Source organism: Numenius arquata, chromosome 7 (assembly GCF_964106895.1).
Source record: "Numenius arquata chromosome 7, bNumArq3.hap1.1, whole genome shotgun sequence".
In the NCBI taxonomy this organism is placed as follows: domain Eukaryota; kingdom Metazoa; phylum Chordata; class Aves; order Charadriiformes; family Scolopacidae; genus Numenius; species Numenius arquata.
In genome coordinates, this window is record NC_133582.1 from 11,469,603 (window position 1) to 11,487,524 (window position 17,922).

Consider the following 17,922-nt stretch of genomic DNA (forward strand, 5'->3'; position numbering starts at 1 on the left):
CATTTCAGTTTTACATCTGCATTATGCTCTAGACTAAAACTTTAAACATCAAAGTTATAAATTGGATTCAAAGAAGTTGTTTGATGTTATACCTACAGTATATAAGAGAGCTCAAAGCAATTTTCCCACCAAAATGTTAAGCAAAGTCAATTTAAAACACTTGCAAAAAACATTTTCTAAAATTTGAAAAGTGCAAACACGCACAAATATGCTGTTCATTCTGCTATGAGTAAAAGTGTCAGCAATTCCAATACATATGCTCCTTCCAGGTTTAAAAACAACCTGATTCTAAAAAATGCTGTAAGTTAAAATGAACACGTTAAAGTCTTACAGTAAGTGGTGTGACTCAGTGTTCATCCAGGGGAAAATACAAGAATAATTCAAGCATTTTGAGGTACAAATTACAACAGACCTGCTAATGCATCAGGATCTTCCTGTTTTGACAATGTATTTGAACAGCGCATGAATACAGATTTCAAAACATTATTTTCTGGCAGAGTTGCAGCCCCAAGTAGGTAGTTGAACACTAATTCTTAAAAAGTCCAACAAAAAAAAAAAAAATCCAGTGGCTGTTTTTCTGTTACACACCATCTTAGCAAACAGAGCCCTCACACACACTAACAAAACAAGAGAGATGCTGCTTCTATATGACACGATAACAAGCCCTGCAAAATGTAAAAGCTACTACATTACACATCCTGACCTGCACAGGAATCATGACATTGTCTCATAAGAGTGTCACATACACAACCTAGGGAAGTATCATCCAGATGAAACCATAGGTATGCACCAGTATTAGAACAGCTATTAGTGATTTATTGAAAAGGCTGATGCAGTATTCAAAGGAATTTATCACAGTTCTGTCCTAGAAGTGATATAAGAAATGCTGCTGCCAGGTCAGATTAAAAATCCAACTACTTCACTATGCTGACTCCCACAGTATCCAAAAGGGACAGTACAGAAACTGGGAAAATGTCAATAATATTTGCCAGCATAGCCCCCGGTTACTACAGCCCCCAATGATCTAGTGACTATTGATCTGCAACAGATTTTTCTTTGAATTACTTGTCTAATCACTTTCTGAATCCCTCCACTACAAATTAGGAAAAAAATAGTCAATATTTCTGATGTATTAAACCAGTATACAAATCACATAATTGATTTCAGCAATTACTGCAGTGGCGTAACTGACATAAGGATATTTTAGAGCGATGTTGTCAAAGGAATTTTTTATTGTTTGTTTGTTTTTTAAGGGCTCAAGAGTAGTTTCATACAGAATCGTCAAAGTCAGAAGGACATTCTTCAGGGATGGGCTGAATATCCTGGGTTTAGTTCCTGCTCCGGGGACATAGAATCACAAAATGATATGGGGTTGGAAGGGACCTCTGCAGATCATCTAGTCCAACCCCCCTGCCAAAACAGGTCCACCTAGAACAGGTTGCACAGGAACGTGTCCAGGCGGGTTTTGAATGTCTCCATAGATGGAGACTCCACCACCTCTCTGGGCAGCCTGTTCCAGTGCTCTGCCACCCTCAAAATAAAGAAGTTCCTTCTCAGGTTTAGATGGAACTTCCTACTTTCAAGTTCGTGCCCGTTACCTCTTGTCCTGTCGCTGGGCACCACTGAAAAATGACTGGCCCCATTCTCCTGACAGCCACCCTTTAAGTATTTATAGGCATTAATCAGATTCCCCCTCAGCCTTGTCTTCTCCAGACTAAAAAGACCAAAGTCCCTCAGCCTTTCCTCATAAGAGAGATGTTCTAGTGCCTGAATCATCATTCATGACATTTATGAGTTTGTATAAAAATGCATAAGCAGAACTATGCACAGGGGCCAGAACCAAAGAAATGTAACCAAGTATTTTTTCCTTTGCAAAACATCATTAAAAGGTTATTAGATGTGATATTTTTACACTTAAAATATCTGTAATAGTATTTTCACTAACCTCCAGTGAGATTCTTCTGAAATCAGAAAATTTGTTATCTTTTTTAGTCATGAAATAAAAGTTCTAGTAATTTCATAATTAGTTATGGATATCTACTGCAAACTTCACAGAGCTATGCTTGCAGGCTCAGATGCTGCAGTACAACATTTCAGTGTAATTTTTAGAACTAACCCTCTTATTATTTGTTTCCATATTAAAAAGGCAAATCAGTTGTACAAAACATCTCCTGTTCCTTTGTCCCCAAGCTCTCTGAGAGGCTTGCAATTCAAAATGGTTTTGTCTGGAATTGTTTTCTACTGCATAATTCTAAGTATTTCTACAAGTAGATTAGTTTTCTGTTTGACTATGGGGTTTTTTTAGTGTACTTTCATACTGTAAATTTTCCCTCTCACCTACCTTCTTGTAAAGATTCATAAATAAGGTCTTTAGAAAGGTGGTGAGATAGTTAATTTTAAGATTTGTGTTTTGTTTTTCTTCTCAACTGTTTCACTTAAGGAAGGGTTACAAATGAGTAGCTTCAATTCCAGATGAGTCAAACTCCAGCTTGGTAGGTAAAACAAACCTTGAAATCCTAGAAGATTAAAGCACCCTAGAGAGCTATTTTTTAAATGAGCGTTGAAGCAAGATACTGCTATCTTACAATAAACGCACAAAGGGTAGGATTCAGTACCCAAGACGTAATTGCCTTGGATTTTATATTCCTTAAGTTACCTGCACAGGCTTGACAGACAGGGGAAAAAAAGGGATCTATGGGAGATTTATGTCCAAATGAAGCAGAAACAGGATGCCAAGCTGAATAATGTAGGGCAGATAAAACAGCTCTAGACATCTATTTCGGACAGCTGAGCCTACACCTTACAAGTCTCACAAAACTTTGCATTAAAAAATGATTGAGTCTTGTAATCTGACACGAAGACAATGACCATCATGGTCACTGCTAAAAGCTGAGATGCTTTATTTTAAAGATACTTAAGGAAAACAAGGTTATCAAAAACACTTAAGAAAGAAAATACAATATCAAACAGGTTAAGCTTTAATGCCCTTGAAGTAGTCTAAACTTTTGAAGTAGTCTAAAGCCCTACTCTCCATAAAAAATAAAAATCTTTCCAAGTTAAGTAATAATTCCTTAGAAGAAGCTAATGTTATTCTTTATACAGGAACTTTAGACTTTCTGTACTGGATTACAGCAGACATCCATTTTATTCTGCTCTTAGAGGAGCTGGAATGAGATGATTCAGCAAGCCTTAACAAAGTTAGTGTAATCTTACCAAGAAAACAGCATCTTGAAAGCTAAAAGGCTTTAAACGTTTAACATGCTACGAACAAGAGGCATAACAATACCAATTGTGTTTATTTTTAATTTGTTACAGATTATTTGTACTGACATTCTATTGCTCTGCAAGACCAAAAGAAAAAAAAAAAAAGAAAAAAGAATGGCAATGGCACTATATCCTCTCCTTACCATTATTTACTTATCGTAATTCCATCCTATTTATTCATCCCTAAATTCCACGTTATTCCTCTTGCAAACGCACATCTCACTATTGAGATCAATCTTATTTATTGCCTAACTCTAGCTTCTTTTGTACAAGACTTGTACAGTAAATAAATTAAAACTAAGTAAATAAATCATAAGTATAGAAACAGCTCGTAATAAATTATGCATCCTAGGAATCTGATAGTCGATATAATACAGAAGAGAAGGTAGAAGACAAAACTCTTTCTTCATTCTTAGTACAGAATAGCTATAAAATAAATTGTAAGCTGCCTAAGCATTTTGATTTCAATGTTTGGCATTTCTCCTTTTACACCGAAATCTATGTATTCTCGACCAAAGTAAAATTCTTTTGAAGATTTTTTTTGCTCTTACCTGACGTAATGTACGTGCTACTATACTTTCAAGTACTGGTCCTCTGTCTTCGTGCAACAGATGAACTTCATCGAGAATCAAGAGTTTTACCAGCTGAGAGAGCGCCACATCACCAACACTTTTTCTTGTCACCACATCCCATTTCTCTGGAGTAGTCACAAGCATCTAGTAGAGCAGAAAAAAGAAGTATTAAGCATTTACAAAGAAAAATCCAGAGAATAAATGTAAGGTAGAACTTAACAAAGCTATCTTAAGTTTTACATGCTTTATATATGAGGCAGACACAGTTTGCTGCATCTACATGTGGTGGATGGCCATTAGTAGGATTCAGTATGAAAACCGATATGCAAATATCAACTAATAACTTCAAGCTACTCTGCATCATTTGTATAAATTTTCCACATTAAAACAATTAAGCAGCTATCCAGAATGAGCTCCCTATATAATTGTGCAAATCATTTAATGTATGTGTCCCACTAAAAATTATCTGTGATAAAATATTTCTAATCTTCACCACAGCACAGTAAACAGTAAAGACCCTCCCTTGTACTTAAGCTTGAGCTGATAGTTCCCAGTTCCCTATGAAATGCTTTCTCCCTAACTTTCTCCCATACTTTGAAGTTGTACATTTTGTTATCTTGATCCTTGCACTGGCAAAACAGATTAAACAACTTCCATCAGTCCTGGAAAAGGTGACTTCCAAGCTGTATTGTTTCATGTAGTGAAAGTGCTAAGTCTCTATGATGGTGCCATTTCTTGCATGCTCTTGCATTGGGCTTCTCTTCTTCCATCAATCCCTAAAGTAATAGATTATCAAACAGATAAAACTGAGATACATTCTATCTCCAATTGCCAAACTACCTTCTGTTCTCCATAATGACAACATACTCCGCAGTTACTTCGTGTGACCTTAAGACAAGAATTCAAGAAAGTAGCATTTTAAAATTTAAAACCAGGCAAGAAGTGGTCACTCTGAAGAAAGCATCTCATTCCTCCTCCAAAAAAATTCTGAGCAGCTCTTTCAAATAGAAATGCAGTAAGTCCTTACAAAAACTTACCTTCACAATTGTTTTCATCTACTCAGCCTTTGCTATATTCTAAGCAGCCATGGTAGAATACTAAAACCCCCATAAACTAAAAGAGGTGACCAGATAGTAATAGTATCTGATCTCAAATTTGACCAGATAATGTAAACCCAGCAGAATATGCGATTCATGACATTTTCTGCTCAAACAAAATCTTATTATCTGTGAGAACACAATGTACAAATAAGAAAAATGAAGATTGCTGCACTAGATCCCAGACTGACAAAAACAGAAAACATCAAGACAGCTCAGGTGGCCTCCAAATGCGGTGCTGTGAAGTATACAAATGGTACACATCAATGTTAGTCCCAAAACCAGTTTCTTACCACAGAAATCATACAACAGAAGGGGTAAAACCACTGGCTAATTATGAACAATGCTTCAAGGGCCTGACTAAGAAGAACAGACACAGAGAGTTAGCAGAGACTTATAAAACCTTTATGAAAATTGCTAATCCAAATTTGAGCAAAAGCATTTCTCCCCATTAGAACATTCAATTACCTCAAGTACCATCAGCATATTTACATCTTTTAGAAAAAAATTGATTTGCCCGAACTCTACCGTCTCGTGGTCACTGCAGCCAAGGCTGCCTTTGATCCTCACATCCCCAACAAGCCCCTCCTTGTTGGTATGAGGTACAGTAGAGCACCTCTCCTTGTTGGCTCCTCTAACACCTGGAGGAGGAAGTTCTCATCAGTGCACTCCAGGAACCTCCTCAATTGCTTACATCCTGCTGTGTTTCTTTCAAAATATTAGAAAAAAAAAATAATGTATCTTACAAAATACATGCATTTATGAATACCTTTTTCTTCACTTGATCTCCACAAGACATACCCCAACAATATTTAGTTATTCTCCTCAGAGAAAATTTTTTTCCTGAACTGCCTCACAATATTGTTCCAGTCCAATTGTTTTACCCTTAGAATACATCAGCCTTTACTAATTACCAAGAATTACTCCTTTGCGATATTACAGAAAAAGATGTTCCTGTCCTGCAGCACTTAACACATGAAAGACTCACTGAGTCACTAATGTCACTGAGAGAGTGGTGGTGTGTAGGGGGGTGTTTCTATGTTTTGTTAAAATATTACTGGGTGCATTTTGTTAGCAAATACAGATTTTTCAAATGCTTGTACTCCTATAAAATAGGAGATGTAAAAATGTATGACCATAATTTATGAACTGAATTGTAACACTACTACAGATGCAACTGTTAACACTTTAAAATGAGCCATGTCAACCACAAAAAATTAGCAGCTGTACTTCCACAGAACACTCATTAGCAAACAGTCAGGAAATATATTTAGCAATGCATATTAAGACTTTAAGGTGTGAAATACTACAAATGTAAGCTACTTAACTAATTTGCTAAATCTAAATTGGCAATGTTCAGATCACAGGTTGGTTTTTTTTAACGTCAGTCATGTTATCAGGATATATAATTTAAAATGGTATCATTAATTCGTCTGTTTCTGAGTGATGACGAAGTATTCATTATAATGGTCATTTACTTTGATCTTATTTTAAAACAGCAACGTTACTCAAAGTAATGACCTGAAGTAAAAGCTATACTTGATATACTGGCTCATTTAGTAAGACCAGAGAATGTCTTGCCAGAAAATATGATTGGTTCTTATATTTATTTTGCAGATAGAAATTACAGTTGAGAAAAAAAATCCTGCAAAAACACCCGACACAAATGAGCTCTGTAGTCTCAAACCATAAATTGAATTCAAATACACAAAGCGCTAATTAAAAATATCAGCTACAAGAAAATGTTGACTATCAGCAAACGTTAACAAAGCTACAGAGTATTTTTTCAGTTAAAACAATAAACAAAGCAGCATTATGATCCATCTCATAATTAGTTTTAAATGCAGTAGTGGCATTTCTTTCTATAATTCATTTTCGGGGACAAGGTATTTTACCCACGAAGTTAGAAATTCAAAACTCAGATTCAGTCAAAAGATTCTGCTTTCTGTTTGGGGGCAAGGGAAGGACACAGTAACCAAGTCTTGAAACATCTTTTTAATATTTCCTTTTTTTCACTTTAACTTGAGTTATCAGCACACTGAGAAGCGTTTTCATTTATATTGCTATTTCACCACTTCACCTCTTTCAGTATTGAAATAGCTAGAAAATAAAGTGTCACATTTGCTTAATGAACTGCAACTCATGCAAGACAGTTCAATCTGTTTTTTGTATTAGGGTATGGCTGAATAGAAACGGGTTAACTGTCAATATTTTTACTGTCAACTTAAATTTCTCTCCACACACACAATTCTCCTTTTCCAATGCTTTGTGGATTATCATTTATAACTATTCCACACTGACTTGTTCTATGAGGGAAAACATGGGCTTATCACAAAGTCTTCTGTCTTAGGTGAAGACTGACGCTCAATTTCAATTTTATACCAAAAAAAAAGATAACGGTTTAAAAAAAAAATAAAAACAAATCTTTCAACCCAAAATGATTTAATTTTGCTTTGGGGTTATTTATCATATCCCTACATTACTTTACATAACGTTCAGGCAAGAAGTCAAACAAAAAATTCTAATTACTTCACTTTGAAAAATGAAGTCAGAAGGGACAACACTACCTGATAGTTTTAACGACAATTAACAAAATTTTGAGTGACTGTGAAAATGCATTTTTCTATAATTGCACGATTTGCTAACTATTTTTGTCAGCTTCTCTTCAGCCCCCTTGGAAGCCAGACTTTATGGTAAGAGAAAGTTACTTTTTCACCGTAGTTTCAGAAGATCATGTTGAAAAATGCTGGAGTTTGTTGTTTAGGGTTTTTCTTCATCTGAAAAGACTTATGGTCTCACTGAAATCAAATGATCTTCCATTAATTTCTTAGAGTCTAATATTAATTTCTAGCAGTTAGCACAGCCTGCAGCTTTACCTTTTCAATAGCTCACTTGCAATCCTTTGAGGCTTTTTTCTGCTTTAACTTCTCCCAAACACATCTTGCACATGATTAGCATCTGCTTTCTGCTTGAATAATTTGTGCACACACTCTTAGGCTGGTAAAACTATGGTAATCCCCTCAAATACACACTCCTACAGGTCAAATATCCACATATGAAAATATTTCAGAACAAGCTACATAAAATATTTAGTTATAACATCCCATCCTAAAAAATTCACTGCTTTTAAGTTTCTCAAGACCATTTTCAGGAACAGTTTTCTGCTGGTTAGCCACTTCAGCCTCCAAGTATGCCTGACACTTATCTGACCTTTTGTCCCTTTCATATATACAACAATAAATCAAAACTCAGGAAAAAACCCACAGATAACTTCCTAATTAATATGATTTCCAGAAAACAATTAGGAAAGACCTAGGGTCATTCTTCCTATCTGCCAGATACTGTCAAACCAAAATGCATAAAGAACTGGTTGACTCAAATGTCAAGTTAAACATCAACTGAGATAATTGGAGAAAGGGACTGGTGGTCCATTTTTGTTATAGGCAACATAGCATTCCCATTACAAAAAAGAGGGAGAACAGTTGGTTGTGAATCATCAGGTTAGTAAATTAAATTCTACCCGTTCCATTATCTTAAAAGGGGATTCTCAAAATAGTCCACCTTATATCTGTTCAAACCTTTCTGGAAGGTAAGGCATCATTAGTAAAGTAGGTATGCATGACAAATTTTAAACATATTCTCACTTTAGATTTTTGCTTTATCAGACCTGGTAACAACCTAAACCTGGTAACAACCTAAAATAAACCGACAATGGCTTTATATAAGTTTGCATACTGTGATTAAGTAAACAACCTACAAGCCAAATCACACCTTTGGCAATTTCTCTTCCAACAGATTTTTGTAAGTCTTTATTCCTGCTGCACGTGATAAACAGAATTCAACTATTGCTTAAATACAAGACTTTTGAATGAATTGATGAAATTATTATGAAGGAAAGACATTCTTAAATTTCTTATGGCAGATTATATGGACATTCCTGAGAATAAAAATGAAACACTCCCAACAAACAGCAGGAACAGAAGACTGAAAACTAGTCTGCTGTAATCAGTCCCATACAGAAAACAGATCTTGCTGCCAGTGAGCTGTTCAATAAACTAATTTTTACAAAATTAATGAGTAAAGGCTTTTGAGGAACAACAAAATTTGGTATCAACCATTAGATTTTAAGTCCAAATAAAGAATTGCCAATCTTACAGGCACTAGAATTAGCAAGTAAAGCAATCCCAGTGGACTGACCTGAACTGAATTGATTAATTAAAAGCTCTGAATAGAAAAGTAACAAAGATGGCAAAAGGTGTACAAAATTCTGAAGCACCAAACCAGAGGATGCACGAAACAAAATCTTTTGAGAAAAATCTCTTACAACTGCACAAATAGAGCAGTCACGCCACCTCCCAAACACTCCACTCATCTTCAGCTTAGCATTCACTTCTGTGTTTTAATTTTCCTGCTACCATGTTCACAAATGATTTAGAGCAGTAATTCTTTATGTAGACTGTTTCCCAGAATCATGGTAGCTTAAAATGTTTGGTTTTTTAATTTATTTTTTTTTAATAGGCTTATGCAAATGTTAGGTCAAGAACTGTTAGAGATAGCAAGCCAGTGTGCAATGCATATGGAAGTTTTCACAGAAGGTGGGGAAAGCACCTTTTTCAGAGAAGCAGCAAATACCTGTCATCAGGAATAACAAACGGTATTAAGAGTCAATCTTAACATTTAGCCACGACCATTACTTAAAAGAACCAACCACAGCAACAGACTTTGTTCTCATCTAGGCAAGAACAGATAAGTACTCTACTACGGTACACAAAGTTTTCCTACTACAACGCACCTACAGCTCACCATAGATCCCATAAAATCATCATCCTGTAGGGCTTCAAGTACTTTACTACAGTTTCTTATAGTGCACTGATAAATGCAGCATGCAAGTCCTTTCTAGTAAAGCATTATATTAATATTCTCTATTGTTTGTACCCACATGCCCTGTGCATGAGCACATAGTATTTTAATACGTGGTTATGTAGCTTGCTATAACATAAAAGGTAGAAAAGTACCTTGTACCAGTACTTAGGCTGGATAGTGTTGATATTCTGAGTATCAGCACTATTCCAGAAATAAACCTGCCCACTGCCCTACTGTAAGCAAAGCTGTAGTAATATGAACTAACACGCAGTTCCAACATCTTTCCTTAATATAGGATGTAAATATGTATGCCTTTATTATATCAGGATTGTTAAAATACATACAATGTTAAACACATACTTTCAAACATTTGACTTGTTAAGTCTGAATTCATATTATTTTATACACTGGGCATTACTATCTATCATTCTTTCTAGAAAGAAACTGTAGAATAAGCTCAAGATTATAAACAACAAATTCAGAGGCTTCCACATGGGGAAAATACTGTGGATGTCAAATGATCACAATAATAAAGCTTGTTTGTTATGGGTAGTTTCCAAAAAGAAATTATCTTCCCAAAGCTGGATCAAGATCCACAAGCATTTCACGACCATATGTCATCGCACCCCTGCAGCACAAGAGAGATATTTTCCTATTTAGCATACCTATATGAAAGCACTGCTCCCTTTTTGCTTTGAAATCATTAGAATAGCTGCGAAATAAACAGCAAATACTCCATTTATGTTATCTTTCTCTTTGAAGTTCACAATATTGTTTCTCAAGGCATTGATTAAATCAACATGAAATGCACATTTCCACTGTAATTTCATTCCTTATATACTTCACCCTCTTAACAGTCATTCCTTTTTCATTTTGCAGTAACATTTCTTATTACCTTTCCCACTTTCTTTTAAGTAACCATGTTACTATTTCAGTAACCTTAGAAAAGGAAAAAGAAAGACAAATCTTATTATAAAAACCACCTGATGCCCGTGGCGATGTGAGCATCTGTCCTCTAAAGGCTTGCTACTGGTCTTCTCTCTCCTTCTCCCACTTCTTTACACACATCTATAATTTCCTCTTACCACACTTGAAAACAGCATTGAAGATGTGGCTGATCCTAGAGGAAACCTTGCTCAGTCACAGCCAGCACTGCTCATCTCCTGACAGCTTTTTGGCAAAGCGGGGTGGGCAAACTACACAGTTTACTCTATTCATGCTATTACTGTTTATCTTGGTGCTTTGTTCTGGCAGCAAATTCACTGCAAGAGCTTTACTTGTGCAGAAATGGAGACACAGAGAACTGCACACAACTACACACATCCACCCAGAGCAGCCTCTCATTGGAATGCAGCATATTTTGCAATTCTATAGGGAGAGCCGCTGTGCTGGGGCTTCGTACAATTTGGAAATATTTCCCTTCTAATCAGTAATGCTTTGGAGCTTCTCACAAATTTTAATATTAGATACGTGATATCACACCCCATGAGGGACACTTTACCATTTTGGCACTCTCTGAGGTAAAACTTAATCAAAATATGTTACAAGAGCAGCAGCCTGCAAGTCCCTTTCTTAATGCTGTTTTTATTCCTCTTTTTATTGCATTCTTACTCTGTATGATTTATTCAAGCATTTCACAAAACCTCATGTGAGCTGGAGCTCAGGCAGGGAGCGGAATAAACATATAGAAAGTAAAACAGAGGGCAGTAATGCACAACAAGAATTCGAGGTAGGAAAGTAGGAAGTAATAAATAATGAACAGAAATATTTTGTTTTTCATAAATCAAAGACAACCATTTGATGCTCTGTTTTACACAGTTAAAAAAGAATTATGTCTCCAATAAAGCAGATTCCTCACAATACAAAGATGTGCAGATGAGCAGTTTGCCCATTTGGCTGAGTAGATGATGTTACATGGATTTGTGGTCTAAAATAATGGCAATACAGGATCACATATACATATAAAAGCATCCTAGAAACATTCAATAATACAACCATACTTACAAAAAGTATCAACATAAATGACTGAGTTTTTCATGTTAGAAAGACTTACAAAGGTGTATTATATTGATGCATACTAGCAGCAATTAGTAACCCACCAAAGCTAACACCGATGATCAATCAACAATAGGTCTAGAAATCAACAAGGGAACAACAGAAATTCTAACAGCTGCCACTCAGAACTCATTAAAATGGCAAATAAATTTTTAACTGAAGAAATGTAGCTTTGTTCAGCATGTTTTATTTTTAACTTAATCCTAGAAACTCATGATGATTTAATTCCTTTTCAGAAGCCAGGGAGTCCACCTAATGAAAAGGCAACAGATTCACAACGTATCAGCACATCACCTTAGCACAGCAACACACTTATGACACATCTGCCATGTCCTGTTGAACTGATTTTTTTTCTATACTGTTTTATTTGTTGTATACTCAGTTTCACAGTTATGGTTAACAGATTTAAGTTTGTGCAGTAAAATTTAAAATTTTATATTTTCAACAAAGTTGTGGACGTCCTAGTGATTACAAAATTCATTTATAAGTTTCAACACTACTTTTAAACCTCAATACAATGGACTCTCACAGAGTCAAAATAAACTGGAATCAAACTCAGTACACCCAGTCAGGCTGATGAATCAGACAGAAGAATTCCTTTTTGTTGCTGCTGTGAAAGCATTGCAGTTTTTTATATTCTTACTAAAAGAATATAAAGCTTTACATGTGGAGTAGTTACATTAACCTGAGGAGAAACTATGGAAAACAATATACATTGGGATCACAATAGCTGTACTGAGAGTAACATGATATGAGCACCTGCTCTCTATTTTTTTCGTAGGGAAAAACTGCTCAGGGTCAGTATAAACCTTATTTTACCAACCATAGTGAGGAAGAACAGCTTGAATGCTTTGTGAAATTTAGCTCTTATGTTGTAAAATATAAAATTAACCACTCAGCTTTCAAGTTTAAATAACGATCTAAGTGTTTCAAAGGAGTTTGATCCAAAACATTACCCTCTTCCTCTGCGCTGTTAATCAGTTCACTAATTATAGTTATACTAACCTCTGATATACTACTGTCAGGTCTGATTGATGCCAATAACTCCCTTAATCAGATCTGACAACTTTCAGCAAGTGCCTGTCTCTTGAGACACTGCATCCAGCCTGCTTGTTTTCAAGTCTTCCCAGAGTTATTTTGCATTTTCTTCTCTCCCAGCCCCTTCTTCATATAGAACAGACACAGCAGAATAACAACAAAACAGGAGTGTAGAGTGTATTTGTATATGTTTTTAAACAACATTATAGCAATATTTGGGCTAAAGTTGATAGTTTGTTTACTGGATAAGAATTTACAAGGAAAAACTACATCAAAGAACATTTTTTGGGAATAGATCGACGTTTCTGAGAAATACAATATTGTTGCTTGGTTGGTGAGGTTTTTGTTTGTTTGTTTTCATTTTTCTTTTTTTCTCTCAAAGCTGCAAGGAAAAGGGTTTCAAAGTCATTCCTCCTCTGTTCTACAGGGAAACTTTAGGCTTGGGTTGCACAACTTTAGGAGACAAAGATAAAAGACTATCTCAGCTACCAGTTTTTCCAACATAAATATACTGGCACACTTTTAAATCTCATCATGATGTCCTGCATGTGTCATTAACTGTAAATATAAAAAGTTCAGAATAACTTTTGTTGGCATAATTATAACTCATTTATTTATTTATTTTTATTTTAAGATTAGCCAGAGTGTGGGGAGAGAGAGTTTCTTTTCCTGGTACTTAAAAAAAAAAAAAAAAAAAATAAATCAGTGATGAAATACCTATTCTCTGGAACTCAGAGATAATCTTTTCTCTAAAGGTGAGGAAAGAAGTTCTTCAAGAAGCACTTGTTCTCCATCAGTTTTTTTCCCCTCTGTTCTGCCCCTGTAAAGATTACCCCACGACGTGGATTTACCCAATACTACATGAAAAAAGACCGGACTCCACCAGTGACATTTTGTTCCAAATATCCTTTTTGAAACACCTTTAACTGAACAGGTTTTGTTTGTTTTTTTCCCACAGATCTGTGTGCAAGAGGAAGCAAAGTCGTGGGGGTTTTTTTGTCTCAAACCATTTATTTTTTTTGAGAATCAATGTAAATCACCGACTCAGAGGCACATTAAGTGTAAGATGAAGAAAGGTTTCTTCATTCGGATTAGATGCTGATGTTAAACAGAAATTGCATTAAAAGCCAATTTTCTGATACCTGTTCATAAAATGACAACCCAAACACCAATTCATCTGCTTTCATGCAAATGTGGTTTCATGAAATTTGCTTTCAAGTCTACACTCTAGAGAAAATTACGTATGCTAGTGTTAATGATAACCAGTGTTGAAGGTGACTGCAACAGACCTACACTATAATTGTCAGATTTATATTCTCCAGTTATATTAACTAAAAACTAGCACACCCTTGGGATTTCAGCACGATCCTTTAAGCACTCAGAGGAAACACCAACAGTTCACTCTTGCAATGAAAGGATCAAATCAAATCGAGTTCCATCAGAATCTATCCACCTCAATACTATTGCATATTTTCAGGAATAATCCTAATGATAGACTAAAGATTATACTCACTAAACTTTCAATTGACATTATGCTGCACGGAGCTGCAAACGCATTGGAGGATGGAGTAAGAATTTCAAAGTGCCTTAATAAGTTCAAGATTAACTTATGCATCAATGGATGACAGTCAGTAATACAATTTCAAGATTCTACACCGCGGATGAGATTCATCTTGCCTATCTTACCTGCTACTTTAGAAATTCACCATCTAAACTAGCTGTCTAGATTTCCTCTAGCTGGTTCATTTCAACCATCTTACTACGAATCAGCTTTAGAAGTCTTTTTTTCTACAGTGTTCTCCCTACAAGTCTGTGCAACCAGTTTAGACTAGTTGCCTAACTTTTACGCAGCTAAAGCCAAAATAGATTGTTCTGACACTTAGGAATAATTATCTCAACAAATAATTATCTCATACAAGTGGCAAGACAGTAGCTGGAGAGGGAAAAGAGAAAGAGCAGATCAGTCTGCACGTGAACCAAAAATGCTGTGCTGTTTCAAAAAATGAAACCTTGGAATAGAAACGCTGTTATTTGGACATGCTAAATAAACCTTCCACTCAGCTCAGCAGCAGCATGACCTTGGGGCAATACATTATGTTTTGGGCAACTTAATTCAAGAAGTGCAAACCAACTGAGAGTCCAGAAGTGAAAAATGAGAATGACTAAACATAAATGAAGCGTGACCTTTATGAAAAGTTTAAATGAATTGATGCTTAGCCTAAATAAACGTGACTGAATAGAGATAACTAACTACAAGAGCCTTCAAAAAGCAAGCTGCAGTGGATTGCGAAGAAAGGCATTCAGATAAGGAAAGTGGTAATAAAATTTGAGTAGGATTTATGCTGAAAATAGATTTCTGTTAAAAATAATAATAAAAATATCTTCTAAGAGCAAAGACAGATAACCCCTGAAGCAAATTCCCCAGGAAGTTTAGGAAAGCACCATGACCAGGGTATTGTTAAGATCAAATTAGACCAATATTTATCAATAGTGGAATATACGTATTATATCTGGTTTTGCAGAAGGACAAATTAGATTAATTCTTATACTATTTTGTACAGTTTTAAGGTCAGCTTAGTGCACATAACTGAACTTAATGTTTACCTTGGTGTGAATGCAACATTCTCAAAACTTCAATTAAAAAACATCTTTCAAATTTCAATTCTAAGTATATATATAACATATATCCAAAATATTCTAATTCTACTCTATATTAATAATTTAATGTTACTAATACTCTGCTAATACTATATGTTATAAAATATGCTATTATACACTTTACGCTAATAAAATACTCATTATTATACTAATACTTTACACTATTTATTATATATCTCTATTCTATTGTAATTAGAGTGTATTTCAATATAGTTATTGCATGCATGCATGCAAAGTGAGTCCTTAGTATCAAAGATTTTTAAAAAAATTTGTAATTTATATGACAAAAGTATGTATATTTATATTAAAAAGTAGTATACAAAAAGCTGTACTTTTAAATGCAGTCAAATTTAACGAGATTATCTGTAATATTTGTAAGTATTAATTTGAAGTATAATGTGGGGTTTTTTTCCACAAGTAGTCACAATAAATGCTAAACAACTTAAAATATTCGGTAACATGCAAAATGACAACTTAGAGAATATAAGTTCTAAATTGCTTTGATGCTATTTTGTAATTTACTTGCATTTTCAAATGACCAGAAGCAGTTAAATTTGAAAAAGAGCCAAAAGAGGCAAACATTCCCTAAGCAACCTGTCCTCAACTCTACTCAAATAAACTATCTTTTTGCAGAGGAATATTCACTCAGCAGGCACAGCTGTTATTCTGCAATTTTTACATCTAAATCAAAGATAATTGGACTTCTGAGTACCTTTAAATTGTACTCTGGGAGAAGGGTCTAACTTAATGCATCATTTGCATTAACTATAAAAGACTGCTTTTTTATCCTGTAAAATTTACTGTGCTTAAAAAAAGTATTTGGAAGAGCAAAACAGTTGTTCAGTAATTTCATAGACACATGGATTCCTTTTGCACAGAACCTTTTCAGCTATAAAAGACCATTAAAACCAACAAAAGTAAATCATTCTTCCAAGTTCTTCATAGATAAAATATTAATGATAATAGACACTCTTGAATATTATATTCCTACAAGTTTTACTGAAGATTACATCCTCAGCTGTAAAAAGCCTCAGAGACAAAACCCTATAATAATATTTTATTTGGTATTTTTAATAAATTCATTATTATTCACATGAAGATGAGATGAGGTTAGTTTATACCATGAAGTACTTCAATTTCAGATACTTTGCTATTAAGAACTTCAATAGAAGCAGTCTTTATTGTTACTTATTGAGATTCACTGTACTTCAGAATTTAACATTCAGACAATGTATTTTAAGGATTTTTAGTCTTAATTTTACATATAAAAATATGAAAAGCATACTGATTATTAGCCTTCCATCACTGGGAAAGAAAATCTGAAATTTATTTGACAAAATGTCATCTTCAGTCACTATAGAGGAACATTGCAACAGGTAAAATGGTGTCTAAAATGGTTCCCTACTCATCTTTTATTGATACACGCAGTAAATATCACATAGGCAATTCAATCAAAATAGACTAATCTTGATTTTTACAGAATCACAGGATGGATAAGGTTGGAAGGTGCCTTTGGAAATCTTCCAGTCCAACCCATTGCTCAAAACAGAGCCACCTAGAGGAGCCTACTCAAGACCATGGCCAGCTGGGTTTTGAGTATCTCCAAGGTGAAGACTCCACAACTTCTTTAAACAAACTTCTAGTGTCTGACCATCCTCACAGGGGAAAAAGAAAAAAAAAAAAAAAAGATAAAAAAATCTTATGTTTACAGAGAATTTCCTGTATTGCAGTTTGTGTCCATTGCATCTTGTCCTCTCATTGGACACTGCTAAGGTTTGGCTCAGTCTTCTTTACAGATGAATACACAACGTACTCGTACACATTGATCACATCTATCTAAGCCTTCCTATCTAAGCTGGCCTGAATGACCCCAGCTCCCTTCGCCTCTCCTCATGTGTTAGGTGTTCCTATCCCTTAATCACCTTCATGGCTCTTTGCCACACTTGCTCTAGAATGTCCCTGTTCCTCTCATAATAGGAAGCCCAGAACTGGACCCAGCAGTCCAGATGTGTTTCATCAGGGCTGAGAAGAGGGGAAGGATCACCTCCTTTGAGCTGCTGGCAACACTCTTCTGAGCGCAGCCCAGACTGAGGGGGACATTGCTGGCTCATGTGCAATCTGTTGTCCACCAGAACATCTGTATCTTTTCTGGGAAGCTGCTTTCCAGCTGATGGGCCCCCAGCCTGGACTGGTACATAGCAGTATTCCCCCCACTTCTGTGCAGGACATAGCATTTAACTCTGGAACTTAATGAGATCTCTGTTGGCCCATTTGTCCAGTCTGCCAAGGTCCCTCTGAATGACTGTACAACCATCTGATCCGTCAACCACTCCTCCCGGTTTTGTACCATGTGCAAACTTGCTGAGGGTGCGCTC

The 17,922-nt window shown here is 35.4% G+C and overlaps 1 protein-coding gene across 2 annotated transcripts in view; it reads right to left on the bottom strand.

Moving 5' to 3' along the window:
* The window catches only part of ASCC3 (activating signal cointegrator 1 complex subunit 3), a 252,340-nt gene that overhangs the window by 163,785 nt on the left and 70,633 nt on the right, over nt 1–17,922 (bottom strand). For both annotated transcript variants that reach the window (XM_074150229.1, XM_074150228.1), the window contains exon 10: nt 3,816–3,980. In XM_074150229.1, the coding sequence (XP_074006330.1) occupies nt 3,816–3,980 (165 nt within the window). The remainder of the gene's footprint in view (nt 1–3,815; nt 3,981–17,922) is intronic.